The 14,156-nt window shown below is 43.6% G+C and overlaps 2 protein-coding genes across 4 annotated transcripts in view; both read left to right on the top strand.

The window, feature by feature from the left end:
- The window catches only part of camsap1b (calmodulin regulated spectrin-associated protein 1b), a 44,748-nt gene extending 34,767 nt beyond the window's left edge, over window positions 1-9,981 (top strand). For all 3 annotated transcript variants that reach the window (XM_071402517.1, XM_071402516.1, XM_071402515.1), the window contains 6 exons: window positions 2,821-2,957; window positions 5,369-5,619; window positions 5,950-6,052; window positions 6,204-6,316; window positions 6,502-6,620; window positions 7,609-9,981. In XM_071402517.1, the coding sequence (XP_071258618.1) occupies window positions 2,821-2,957; window positions 5,369-5,619; window positions 5,950-6,052; window positions 6,204-6,316; window positions 6,502-6,620; window positions 7,609-7,905 (1,020 nt within the window). In that variant the 3' untranslated portion in view covers window positions 7,906-9,981. The remainder of the gene's footprint in view (window positions 1-2,820; window positions 2,958-5,368; window positions 5,620-5,949; window positions 6,053-6,203; window positions 6,317-6,501; window positions 6,621-7,608) is intronic.
- Window positions 9,982-10,105: 124 nt separating this feature from the next.
- LOC139576412 (uncharacterized) lies at window positions 10,106-14,155 on the top strand. The gene is made up of 5 exons (XM_071402524.1): window positions 10,106-10,630; window positions 10,730-10,840; window positions 11,029-11,813; window positions 12,062-12,247; window positions 12,489-14,155. The coding sequence occupies exons 3-5, from the start codon at window positions 11,468-11,470 to the stop codon at window positions 13,934-13,936; spliced, it is 1,980 nt and encodes a 659-aa protein (XP_071258625.1). The 5' UTR covers window positions 10,106-10,630; window positions 10,730-10,840; window positions 11,029-11,467; the 3' UTR covers window positions 13,937-14,155.
- Window position 14,156: the final 1 nt, after the last annotated feature.

Below are 14,156 nucleotides of genomic sequence, written 5' to 3'. Positions count from 1 at the left end.
GCTTCGGGCTGTTCTTTGCACGATGCAACACGGAGTGCCTGGACACAGCCCTATTGGCCATATATCACGAACCCCAGAGGTGCCTTAATGCTATTATAAACTGGTTACCAATGTAATTGGAGCAGTCAAAATAAATGTTTTGTCATACCGATGGTATATGGTTTGATATACCACAGCTTTCAGCCAATCAGCATTCAGGGCTCGATCCACCCAGTTAATAATAAGTGATGTACAATAATAATGATCATACCAATGATTATACTTTCACCCAGGATGCAACTATTTTTACCCTGTAATGTTAAAACAAAATCAGACAACCCTATAGAAGAATAGTTTACATATTTACCTAGTCGGTTTGTTGTGTTCTATGCGAGATAAATATTATTCTCGAGGCGCTTTCAAGTTGATAGCCATAGGGAGGGAAACATGTATTCTGATAAGCAGTCAATAAACTGCTCCTTAACACACTGCTCGCTTAACCCGGAAGCCAGCCGTACCAATTTTTACGGAGGAAACACTGTTTGACTGAACCCAGCTTGCAGGCTTTAGAGCATGCAGGCGGAGTCGCTAGAGCGCAATGAGCCAAGGAAAGCCTCCCCTAACCTGGATGGCGCTGGGCCAATTGTGAACCTCCCTATGAGGCTCCATATAGGGATCAAACCCCTGGCTGTAGTTGCGCCTCAGCAATGCGATGCAGTGCCTTAGACTGCTCCGCCGCTCGGGCGGGCCCACAGCAAATGTATTTTGAAAACAGTTTTGGCCTTTGTTAAGAGAGGGTGATCCCAGTTTATTTCTCTACTTCAATTGTGCGAGTTGCATTGTTTTACAAATGCAATTACAACCGGAGTTTCAAGCATGGTTTAGGCGCAGCTGCGCAACACAGAGCTCAATGGGGCAATGGTGTCTTAAAAGGGCGATGGCATACTTTCATTATAGATATATTTTTTTTTTTATCAAATGAATAATTATTTATAATAAAATAATTATTAACAATCAGGATGTTGTGTCTAATGGGGTAAATGTAGATGGACAAATCCCAGGATTCAGCCTATGCAAATTGTATAGCCACTATGTTGCATCAGTTGGGCTACAGGCAATGATGCCTTTTGCTAATTGCGCATCTAAGAATATAGACCATTCATAGGTTATCATTTAATTTAACCTTTATTTAACTAGGCAAGTCAGTTAAGAACAAATTCTTATTTACTGTGACAGCCTAGGAACAGTGGATTAACTGCCTTTTTCAGGGGCAGAACGACAGATTTTTATTTTGTCAACTCTGGGATTTGATCCAGCAAGCTTTTGGTTACTGGCCCAACGCTCTAACCATTAGGCTACCTGCCGTTATATACATGGTCCAATATGTAAAAATAATTTTAAATGCCCAATGCAGCTGTTTTATCTCAAAATATCTTAAATAACAATTTAAGTACCTTGTAATAGTTTTCCATTAAAATTGACAAAAATAGCTTAGCTATTTTACAGTGCTCGTTTCATCAGCTGTTGTACAATATGATACAAATCACAGGAAAAAATGTATTTTGACTGCACTGGACCTTTTTAAAATACTTTGTACCGATATGTTATTTGGCACATTGCTGGTAGTGGAAATGATATTTTAGATGGTGTCAGCGTAATTTTATTACAATTAATTTTGGAGTAGAATGTATTTTTTTAAGTCACCAGAACTGAGCTTCTCAGTTCTACATAAAAATTATCTCCGGGAGGATCCAGGACCACCTAAGCAAGGGAACTGGAATTGACAAACTTGCTGTTTTTAAAAATTGTACTCTTTCCCTAAAGGCATGATGGTCGTCATGCCTTTCTTACATGAAAGGGGAGGTTAACAATCGATCTGATATTGACTTACGTTTCAGTCATGGGATTTTTTAGTTGTTGCTTTAATCCTTGTAAATATGAAAATTAAGGAAAGTTCCAAAATTGCATTCTACCTGAAGAGCAATTTGCACACAGTAGCCTGCATTTGGCTGCGCTAACGTTCTTCTCATCTTTGTCCACTACAATATAGGCATTTTCACTGAAGGTGAAAATGATTTTTTCAGATTTTTTTCCTTCAGCTTTCATTTTACTTCAATGAAAAAGGCCTCCATCTTCGCAATAACAGTAGCCTAGGCCAGGGGTGGGCAACTGGATTCAGCCGCGGACCGATTAAAAAAGAAAATATGTATATATATATATATTTTTGTCCGAGCGGATGGTCGGGGGGCAATTATAATAATTTGTAAGCTGCAAATAGACCATAACTAAGCCTAAAAATAGATTGTATTTGAAAATACAATAATTTAAATCTTGAATTACATAGAGACATGATCACATACAGTATGGCTCTTGGGAGCAGATTTCCCCTTTTTTTTTTTTTTGCTAAATTATTGTGGGCCAAGGCTCCTCTCACTAGTTCTTTCTCTCAGCAGCAGGCGCACGTAAGGCAGCGCGCAAGGAGTGCGGGAATGGTGCTGTAGCACAAAATCACGGTGTATGATGGGTAGCCTAATTGGGGGATTGTTTTTCTCCCAGCTACAATTTTATAATTTTTTTTATTGGCCCAAAAAAGTGGACAAGATATAGGGCCTATTCTCCTCATCTTTTGGGTGGTCGAATGTCTAGGACAGGGAAAGGTATTACATCATTTTTATAGTACAACATTTTCCGGGAAGGAATAATATAAAATTCTACATTTACTGAATAAATTAAGCAAGATACGAGGGAGGAGACACAGGCAATTGTTTGTGGCATAAATCAAGTTTTATTGAATGTAATTGAGTAAAATGCTACTAGTAAGTGTGTTGTGTTATGCTACAGGATGAACAGAAGGCGGAGGATGAGCTGGCTAAGAAGAGGGCAGCGTTTCTCGTAAGGCAGCAGAAGAAGGCTGAGGATGCCCGGTTACGCAAACTACAGCTGGAGGCAGAGACCGAACAGAAGCGGGAAGAGTCCAGGTAACAAACATGACGTCTTTACAACCAAATCAAAACTATGTCTGCTAGATAAGTCATAATGCTCAGGTAAGATAAGACTGTCTAAGCACTAGCTTAAAAACCACCAAAACCCTCCCACAATAGCGTGTGTTACCGGTATAGTCACAAGTTTTGCACACCTGTGTATTTGCTCTTTACACCTCAAATGTAGTGCGTACGTTCCAGTACATCACTGGGGCCAAGCTTTCTGCCATCCAGGACCTATATACTAGGTAGTGTCAGAGGAAGGCCCAAAAATTGTCAGACTCCAGTCACCCAAGTCATAGACTGTTCTCTCTGCTACCGCAAGGCAAGCGGTACCGGAGCACCAAGTCTAGGTCCAAAAGGCTCCTTAACAGCTTCTACCCCCAAGCCATAAGACTGCTGAACAATTAGTCAAATGGCCACCTGGACTATTTACGTTGACCACCTACAGTGGGGCAAAAAAGTATTTAGTCAGCCACCAATTGTGCAAGTTCTCCCACTTAAAAAGATGAGAGAGGCCTGTAATTTTCATCATAGGTACACTTCAACTATGACAGACAAAATGAGGGGGAAAAATCCAGAAAATCACATTGTAGGATTTTTTATGAATTTATTTGCAAATTATGGTGGAAAATAAGTATTTGGTCTATAACAAAAGTTTATCTCAATACTTTGTTATATACCCTTTGTTGGCAATGACAGAGGTCAAACGTTTTCTGTAAGTCTTCACAAGGTTTTCACACACTGTTGCTGGTATTTTGGCCCATTCCTCCATGCAGATCTCCTCTAGAGCAGTGATGTTTTGGGGCTGTTGCTGGGCAACACGGACTTTCAACTCCCTCCAAAGATTTTCTATGGGGTTGAGATCTGGAGACTAGCTAGGCCACTCCAGGACCTTGAAACGCTTCTTACGAAGCCACTCCTTCGTTGCCCGGGCGGTGTGTTTGGGATCATTGTCATGCTGAAAGACCTAGCCACGTTTCATCTTCAATGCCCTTGCTGATGGAAGGAGGTTTTCACTCAAAATCTCACGATACATGGCCCCATTCATTCTTTCCTTTACACGTATCAGTCATCCTGGTCCCTTTGCAGAAAAACAGCCCCAAAGCATGATGTTTCCACCCCCACGCTTCACAGTAGGTATGGTGTTCTTTGGATGCAACTCAGCATTCTTTGTCCTCCTAACACGACGAGTTGAGTTTTTACCAAAAAAGTTATATTTTGGTTTCATCTGACCATATGACATTCTCCCAATCTTCTTCTGGATCATCCAAATGCTCTCTAGCAAACTTCAGACGGGCCTGGACATGTACTGGCTTAAGCAGGGGGACACGTCTGGCACTGCAGGATTTGAGTCCCTGGCGGCGTAGTGTGTTACTGATGGTAGGCTTTGTTACTTTGGTCCCAGCTCACTGCAGGTCATTCACTAGCTCCCCCCGTGTGGTTCTGGGATTTTTGCTCACTGTTCTTGTGATCATTTTGACCCCACGGGGTGAGATCTTGCGTGGAGCCCCAGATCAAGGGAGATTATCAGTGGTCTTGCATGTCTTCCATTTCCTAATAATTGCTCCCACAGTTGATTTCTTCAAACCAAGCTGCTTACCTATTGCAGATTCAGTCTTCCCAGCCTGGTGCAGGTCTACAATTTTGTTTCTGGTGTCCTTTGACAGCTCTTTGAACTTAGCCATAGTGGAGTTTGGAGTGTGACTGTTTGAGGTTGTGGACAGGTGTCTTTTATACTGATAACAAGTTCAAACAGGTGCCATTAATACAGGTAACGAGTGGAGGACAGAGGAGCCTCTTAAATAAGAAGTTACAGCTCTGTGAGAGCCAGAAATCTTGCTTGTTTGTAGGTGACCAAATACTTATTTTCCACCACAATTTGCAAATAAATTCATTAAAAATCCTACAATGTGATTTTCTGGATTTTATTTTTCATTTTGTCTGTCATAGTTGAAGTGTACCTATGATGAAAATTACAGACCTCTCTCATCTTTTTAAGTGGGAGAACTTGCACAATTGGTGGCTGACTAAATACATTTTTGCCCCACTGTACCTACATGTACAAATTACCTCGACTAACCTGTACCCCTGCACATTGACTCGGTACCGATACCCCATGTATATAGCCTCGTTATTGTTTATTGTTACTTTTTATTTTATTTTTTACTTTAGTTTATTTCGTAAATATTTTCTTAACTATTTCTTGAACTGCTTTGTTGGTTAAGGGCTTTTAAGTAAGCATTTCACGGTAAGGTCTACACCTGTTGTATTCGGCGCATGTGAAAAATAACATTTGATTTGAAATGTTCATTCATAGAAAAACACAAATGTCCCTCCGTCCTCTTCCGTGTTAAGTCTATTCAAATGCTGCAGTTGTTGAGCCTGTGGTCTGTCTCTCCCCCTAGGCGGAAGGCGGAGGAGGACCGGATGAGGAAGGAGGAGGAGAAGGCCCGTAGGGAGCTGATCAAGGAGCAGTACCTGAGGAGGAAGCAGCAGGAGCTGATGGAGGAGCAGGGCCTTGGCAGCCCAGCTAAGCCCAAGACCCCCAAGACCAAGCCTAAGAAACCCAGTCACCAGACTCACAGACCCAAGTCTGCGTTCAGCAGAGAGGAGTCGTCCAGCGACACCTTCTCTTCCAAGTGCTCTTCTTCTACACGTAATAACCACCACACTTTTGTTCATCTTACTAGGCCAGGGGTTAATAACTCCTGTCCCAGAGGGCTACAGTGTGTGCAGACTTTTGTTCCAGTCCTGCACTAATACATCTCATTCAGCTGCGCTGGGGGGGGGGGGAAACCTGTTAACACTGTGGTTCTCTGGAACCAGGGTTGGATGACATCCTTGGTCCAGGTCAGTTTCATGTCTCCCAATTCCCTTTGAGAAAATATTTCAGATTTTGCGGCCATGCATTTCTGTGTGAGGATAGGAGTGTAATAGGACGAGTTAGCTATACTAAGATGGAATCCTATATTTTGGTTCTCGGTAGCTGACAACCTGAGCAGTGCCCAGTCAGGCTCCAGTCTGTCCCTGGCCTCCGCTGCCACCACTGAGGCAGACAGCGTTAACTCTGGAGGAGCAGGATCCCAACGGTAAGTGGCCCCAAAATATGTAGGTGGGTGCTTGTGTAAGAATTTTGGTTTGGGTGTAATTGATGTCAGTGTTTTCTATCTCTTGTGTGCCATTTTTAAACCTCTTCTTTTTTTTTTATCAACATCTGTGTGCTCTGCTGTCCGTTGCCAGTGGTGAGTCTGAGTCTTTCCCAGGCCTGAGTCGGAACGCCAGTCGAAACACCGAGAGAGACTGGGACAACGGCTCCACTGCATCTTCAATCAACTCCATGGCAGAATACACTGGTCAGTACACATGAAAGTCAGTCTCTTGTCACACTGGGGAAACAGTCTTTCCCATAATGTTCCAATAATATTCCCATGACACCCCGACAATGTTCCCATAAAACCCATTGCTCTGCTCACGTTCTCCTCGTCTCTATTAATGTTAGCATTTAATGCTAAGACTTGTCGGTCCACTGTGTCCTCAGGTCCCAAGCTGTTCAAGGAGCCCAGTTCCAAGTCCAACAAGCCCATCATCTTCAACGCGATCTCTCACTGCTGCCTGGCTGGCAAGGTCAATGAACCCCAGAAGAACACCCTGCTGGAGGTAACGCTTTACCTAACTGTGAAATGCTATTAATGTGCGCTCCCGATCAAATGGTCACGCAGCAAATCATCTCACTGTTGTGACTTTTGGCTAATATGGATATTAAAGATAATTTACTGATTTAATTACTGGAATAGTTGATCTAATTTAATTAATTTGGTTATCCTATCCAAATTAATCCGAGGGGCACCATTTAAGGGTTTTGATAGAAAGACCCCTTGCATTAACACTATCAGTAGTTATTAACCGTTATACCATTTAATCCTATATCAACAGTAGTCATAATCAACAGTCAATTTACTATATTTTCATTCTGAAGAAATGAAGAAAAACTATCTCTTGGATGAAGTACATACAGTAGTCCCCCCCCCCAACACACAAAAAAACAGGCCATTCAGTCGTAAAGGGAGAGCAGTTTATTTTTCTTATAATAGCCTTTAAAGGGGCGCCATCTAATACAGAACTAACTTTTGACCTGGAATGTGGTACTTAAGGATCTTTGTTCTCCGTCACCAATTCCGCCCCCCCCTTGTGGGCTCTTCGTCACAACATAGTCAAATTGCAAGGTAGGGATGTGAACCACGAAACCCAAGAGTTTAGTTCTTCTGTCCTATTCATCAGTAATTTAGTCCAGCCAAACCCCATGCTGTGTAAATGAGCACAGTAACATGTAGGTCACATTTAGTGGGACAGAATGAGCTGCTCCGCTCAATATTTTCCAGCTGTAGCACAGCATGTTCTTGTACTAAACACACACTGATGTCCTGTTTTTAAAGTACTCTTGAGTTTTCCTGACTAAAACTTAAGTCTAGAGTTTTTGCGGGTCAATCAGGTGGTCAGGAAGGGAAAACTCCCGACCCTTCCCAGGAGGACATCCAGACATCACTGTACCTGGGGGTATCAAATTGCTTAAAATGTGAGACTGCTTCTCAAGATATTTGTCAGCCATACATACTAACAATCCCCCCCCCCCCCCATCTCATCCCAGGAGCTGGAGAAGGTTGAGGCCCACCACCTGATGATCCTGTTCAGGGACGGGGGCTGCCAGTTCCGGGGAGTCTACTCCTTCTTCCCAGACACGGAGGAGATCCTCAAGCTGACTGGCACGGGCCCCAAGAGCATCAGCAAGAAGATGATTGACAAGCTCTACAAGTACAGCTCGGACCGCAAGCAGTTCACCGTCATCCCCGCCAAGACTGTGTCGGTCAGCATAGACGCCATCACCATCCACAACCACCTGTGGCAGGCCAAGAGAACCACTGTGCCAAAGAAGAGCGGGAAATAATCTGTGGAGGCCCTTGGAACTCTGGGGTTCCATTCCACTCCATGGTTGTCCTAGGTTCCATTCCACCCTGCTCTCCTGGATGAACTGCATTGATGTCCACAGCCAATAAACTCCCTCTATCAAGCTGAAGGAGAGGCCACGTGTTTGGACAGACACGTGGCCCCTTCAGTTCACACTAATGTGGGGGCATGGATGGATGTATGCATCTGTGCTGGTGGCCTGCGAGTGGGATTGTCATCTGCATGAATCAATATGGAGGGTCCTCTTTGTCGGATCTCAATGTATTCTGTTCAGGGTGTCCATCGATCAATTCATTCGGTTCTGTTTTTCTAAAGACTCTTAAGAGAAGCATGTGGCATTTTTTTTTCATGTGGTGGATTTCTTTTTACTTGAAGTATTTATTGGTTTGGCACTGAATGGTTGAGCTCAGCTGCAGCGTACATACAGTAGTCCACACAACACTACCCCCCCCCCTCGCTCTTATTGGACTGGTTATGACCCTACGAACACCACTCTCGCTCTTGTTGGAGGGGGTGGGTTCAAAATTTCTCTACTGCAAAATATGACCTGAAAGGACCTTATGTCCCTTCAGGACTTAAAGGACCGTTCTGCTGCAACAAAACAATCTGCAGTCGAACACACTCGAACTTATCTACCAGACGAGCATCGCCAACCTTGCCTCTCCAGTTATCTTTCTGTCCAATGTGCTGCTTTGATCTCCTGTTTGTTACCTGGGCTCCTCCCAGACCGTCTGCTGGCCTTCTTCATGCGTCATAGTGGTACTGTCAACTGTCTATTTATTCAAACGTCAACCGCTTTTAAATGCATATCAGCCTGTTGTAGCACTGTCTATCTGGTGTGTAGAATTATGATGGTCGTTTTTAAACTACTCGTCTACTCGCCTTTTAACCCTCTAAAACGAGGGTGTGAAGACGATGAATAATAGGCTTTGGTACTGTCGAAAAATGTCACGACGCTTATTCTTTTTGTTTTTGTGTTATTTTTTTTTATATTGAGCAGTGTGGTTGGTTATACAGCAATTGAGCTGATGTTATGTGTTTTTCATCATAACATACATGAATCTGTCTGACATGCGTTAGCTAGTTAGAGCTAGTCGTGTTTCTCTTCACTGGGCACTACTATGTCCTGTATAAAGGTGCACTCCACTCATGATCACGTTTCAAAGGCTTTTATCATGCAATGTACCCCCCTCCCTTCTATCCCATGAGTGATCGGCTACCCACCTAGGGTGTGGGGTCCATTCCATTTCAATTCAGGAAGTAAACTATCATTTCAAGTCCATTGGAACTGAATTGACCCCAACCCTGCTACCCACCCAGCTTTCTCCCCTCCCCTTCTGCATCCCTTTCCCCAGAGAGCTGGATGCTCTTGTTCTGAAGAGTGTGTGCGCCCTGCTGTAACTGGTTTGAATGACATTATTTCATATATTCATAATGGGTTACTCTGTGGGACGGTGGTCTATTTATTTACCTACCAACCAAACATTAAAGAACATTCCTGAAAAGTGTCAACAAACACTGCCACAATTTTCCATTTTTCTCTGTCCAAGTGCTTATTATTAGATACCATATGTTGGCCTCAAGAACAACTAATAAGTGTTGCACGTGCACTTTACTTACTGAGTATAAAAAAAGTGGAATTCAACTTTAAACGGACATTTGAAACGTATTGCAAACAAACAGAACATGGTCTAGTTTTAAAAAAAACTGAACTCCTGTACACTCCCAACAGATAAACACTACCCTTCCCGAACTTAAACAAAACACTAAGATTTAACACTGAGCAGTCGATTTTAAGAAGTCCTCGTTTCTTCACTACTACGGCTGTCTCCAAAAATACGTAGAATACTTTATTATAATTTGGTTTATTTTTTTAATATATCTTTTCAATGTTAGTGTTTTTATGTTTACTAAAAGATTGTATAGGCATTGATGACCATTTGTTGTTACTGTATGCAATTTCCATCCCTGTTCATTTTACTATTTCTTTCAGATCATACCATCTATTTATTTTAAACGGACGCACTGAAGCTGAATAAAAAGTTAATAAAACACATTTTCATCTTTTTCGTTCACATTGTTTGTTGAATACATTTGACTTAAAATACATGTTTCAGCCTACATCACCAACAGTTCAATTTATAGTTTGGCATTCATGTGCATGTTCACGACTACTCAGAAGCCTACAATACACATTTGCAGTATATTTTTGCATGCCCTGTTTTCACTCCCACGCCAGTTACCTAGGGATTATTGATGGCATCTTTCACTTAAATTGAATATCATGTAGATCTAAAGTTTTTTTTTTTTTTTACCGGTGCTGGGCCAAAAATACTAGAAGTTAAACCCAGATCACAAGTAACCTACAAGGGTGTTTGTGAGATGTACTGCTATCCTCCAAGCCTCCCTGGTGTTAACTGTCTCCCCCTCCACCACCCAACTGGAACAGCGGTGCCCGGCATGCTTCGATGGCAGCAGGACTCATAACCATGGTAAACACCTACAGACATACATAGGCCTGCCATGGCAACGGACAGTTTATTCTCTGCAGGTGGCTCAGTGTCAGGTATTCTGTCACAAGATCATCTGTGACTTGCAGGTCCCATCTGAGACTAGTTCTAACTCAGTTTTCTTCAGACACAGAACAATCACAGAAGCAAACCAGATGCCTGGCATTTGAGGCCACATTGAATTCATCATGAACGGTGAGTTCTTATTCCTCGTTTGGATGGTTGTCACAGCCATGTATTTGTATTGAAGGTATGCTATGAGCTGAGGTTCACTTACTGTTACATATCGCACAGTGTCTGCTGCTGGCCTTTCTGTGTTGATGCTGTGTGGGTTTCTGGTCTCGGTGCGCTCCAACCGCTGTACTCCGGAGGCACAGATTTACATCTGTCAAGAGATCCCACAAAGTAAGTCCTTTAGAAACAAAGATATTTGATCACAAAACTAAACATTAACATGGATCTTTAGGCTGTCTTCTATGGCATTTACACTGTATATTTGGGTCAATCTATTCTCTACTTTATGATCAACATTCTATGGAATACCTATGAACAAGACTTAATGCCACTACACACTTTTCTTTTTATTACCTCAGGTTACCCTGCTGGCCTGGCCTCTCTGGTGCTCTTAGTAAGTAATGTTGGAGCAATCAACAGTACTGTGTTCAGTAGTGTCAACCTGGCCTCAGTCACCCGCCTCACCATCAACAACGCTGGTATCACCGACATCGCATCCACAGCTCTCGGTTTCTTCCACAACCTCAAAACCCTCAGCCTGGACCTCAACAACATCTCCCAGCTCAACCCAACCTGGTTCCATGAACCAGCCACCCTCCAAAACCTCACCCTAATTCAGAACCATATTGAGTTTGTAGAGGACTCCATGCTTAGTGGGTTAACTGGTCTAATTAGCCTAAACCTGACCAGGAACATGATCCAGAGCATTGCTCCTGGTAGTTTTAGCACCCAGACCCATCTGGCCAGTTTGGACCTGTCTGGTAATAGGATCGTAACCATCAGTCCTGGTAATGTATCATGATGTACTACATTACCCATAAGGCACTGTGTATGATATCCTGTTTTATCTTAGTAAAGAAGTTCCTGAAGCTAACAATGGTGTACTGTCTCATCAATACAGGTAGTTTCAGTGGACTCACTGGCCTAACTAGTCTAAACTTGGCCAGGAATAGGATCAAGACCATCAGTCCTGGCTGTTTTAGCGCCCTGACCAGTCTGGCCTACTTGGATCTGTCTGGTAACAGGCTGACCAGGGTTAACACCCAGGACCTGCTCCCACTCTCCCCCTCCACACAGATCAGGCTGGATGGCAACCCCTGGGACTGCTCCTGTGGAGTGGAGGACTTTGTCATCTTCCTCAGAGGTAGCGTTTTCTAGTCATTTGTGGGTAGGGGTTATGGTGGGGTATAAGTACTGCAATGCTGTGAAGTGATCATATTTAGTATATTTTTATTGCAAAAAGCTTCTTTAATTCAGTTTTTTTTTAAATCTACAATTTTCATAGCATGTGTAATGAGTGAAACAAATTAATTGGGCTTGAGCCACCCACACAATGGCTACCACACACAACCCACACACATTATGTTCTAGATGTCACTATTGTGTGTCCAGGTCTGCAGAATGCCTCTCTGCTGGAGAAGGAGATGGAAGTGACGTGTGCCAGCCCTTCACCCCTGAGAGGCCAGCCTGTGTGGAACGTGTCCAAGTGTTTGATACCTAACCCACAGCCCCAGGAGGACACCCACATACGGCCCCCAGCCATGTCCATCACTGTCTCCACACTCATAGCAGTGATAGGTAGGTTCTGGAGCAATGCTGTCCAGTGTACACTACAAAGAAATCAAATAGAACACAATAGTATTGCCAAAACATATCTATGGTACAGTATGTTAAGACTGGTTTTAGTCAATCTCATAACGAACAATTTACACTATTATGCTATCAGGCAAAATATGTATCTTGGTCCATTCTGCATATAACACAACAGAATCAAGTGTGAACATAGTCTTCACTAACTCTAGCGTGTCTTGTCTTCCAGTGGTGCTGTGTATCCTGATCTGTGTGGTCTGTGCCATGGCTGTAGTCTGGAGGAGGAAACGTGAGACCAAACAGGTGATGCCCAGTCTGGCGACAAAAGAGGAGGAGGAAGCCGCAGAGCAGCCAGACAATTCCACCACCACCCTCCATAGACAGGTGGCTTCTTCGTCTGACTGGGATCCAGAGCTTGCTGCAAGGACTTACAGATCTGGAGTCAGAGCCAAGTCTGCTGATGCTGTCCTCTCCACGTCCCAGTTCTGTAGAGCAGAGAGAGAAGCACACAGGGTGGTGGTGGAGACTGAGAGAGAACTATACAGGACGGAAAGTGTGAGAGAGCGCCCGTTAAAAGAGACGAGGAACTCCGAGGAAGAGAACAGCAAAGAGCCAGGAGATAATGAGTCCCAGGGGGTAGATAGAAACCTGACAGGAAAATATGATATTAAGGGTGAAGTGAGTCGGGAAAATGACAGAGGTGAGAGAGATGATGATGGAACTGTGAATCTGCAAGATGGCGGCCAAAACATAATCTGTGTATCCCAGGATTCGGAGGCCATACCGTACCTGACCATCGGTGCTGACCCGGCCGAACCAAACCTTGAACGCCACAAAGGTCCAAGTCCACAGAAAGTCATGACAAGGATTTCCACTTGGCCCGCCACCTCAGCTCAGTGGCAGACCCACTTCACCATACAGAGAGAGGGGCTCTGTGTCTTCCCTAAGAATGACCCTGGTCAAGAGGTCGAAGGTGAAACAGAGAACCAATCACCTGACCAAGAGGTCGAACAGATCCAGTCACCTGACCCTGGTAAAACCGAGAACCAATCACCTGACCTTCAGCAAGAGTTTAAAGATGACACAGATAATCGTTCAGCTGATGTTTCTGTCAGTGTTCTGGAATCTTCCCCTTCACCCATTGCTATGGAGTCTTCACCCCCAGAAGGGGACATGGGTGTGGTCAATGCTGAGGAGAACTGCAGTACGCCACCAGACTTAGAGACATCCTCTCCAGAGTATGATCCAGTCTCACTGAATGATACTGAACCAGAACCTCTCATTAAGACAAGCGAGACCCTGTCAGACCTGGTCGACACTTCCGTGTCTAGTAACGTTCTGACCCAGACTGAGACCAATCCTGGTCAAGAAAATCCTGAAGAATTGGATAACAAACCCACACAAATTATAAACAGGGCTGTACAGAGTGAAGGCAAATCGAACAGAAATGGGGTGCCAAAGAGAGCAGGCAGGAGCAGAGAGAGTACAGAGCATAGTGGAGCTCCCCCTAGTGGTGTCTCCCCCAGTGACGACAACCTGCTACTGGATAATGAATACGCCTATATTGACTTGCTGCACGAGGTGGTTCAGAACCAGGGCCGGTGGACCAGAGAGCGGTGGAAACAGACTCACCTCAACAAAGCAGCAAGCAAGAGAAGCAATCACCAGGGACATTAAACTACAGACTGTGGCTTTTATATGATCTGGTCTTATGTTTTTACTTGTCCTGTGTAATAGTCTGTAGTGTTTTGAAAAGTGCTATACATAATAAAATGTATTTTTCCTGTGGCGACAAAGGGTGAGCAACCCCACCATTAGAGGTGTTTGGTTATACCCATTTTTGTGTTATGAGTGATAATTTCTCTCGGTGATTAAACAAACTACAGGAGTGTTTTTC

The sequence above is a fragment of the Salvelinus alpinus genome, chromosome 5 (assembly GCF_045679555.1).
Source record: "Salvelinus alpinus chromosome 5, SLU_Salpinus.1, whole genome shotgun sequence".
In the NCBI taxonomy this organism is placed as follows: Eukaryota; Metazoa; Chordata; class Actinopteri; order Salmoniformes; family Salmonidae; genus Salvelinus; species Salvelinus alpinus.
The sequence above is the reverse complement of the archived record's forward strand: the minus strand, read 5'-3'. Positions and strand labels throughout refer to the sequence as shown.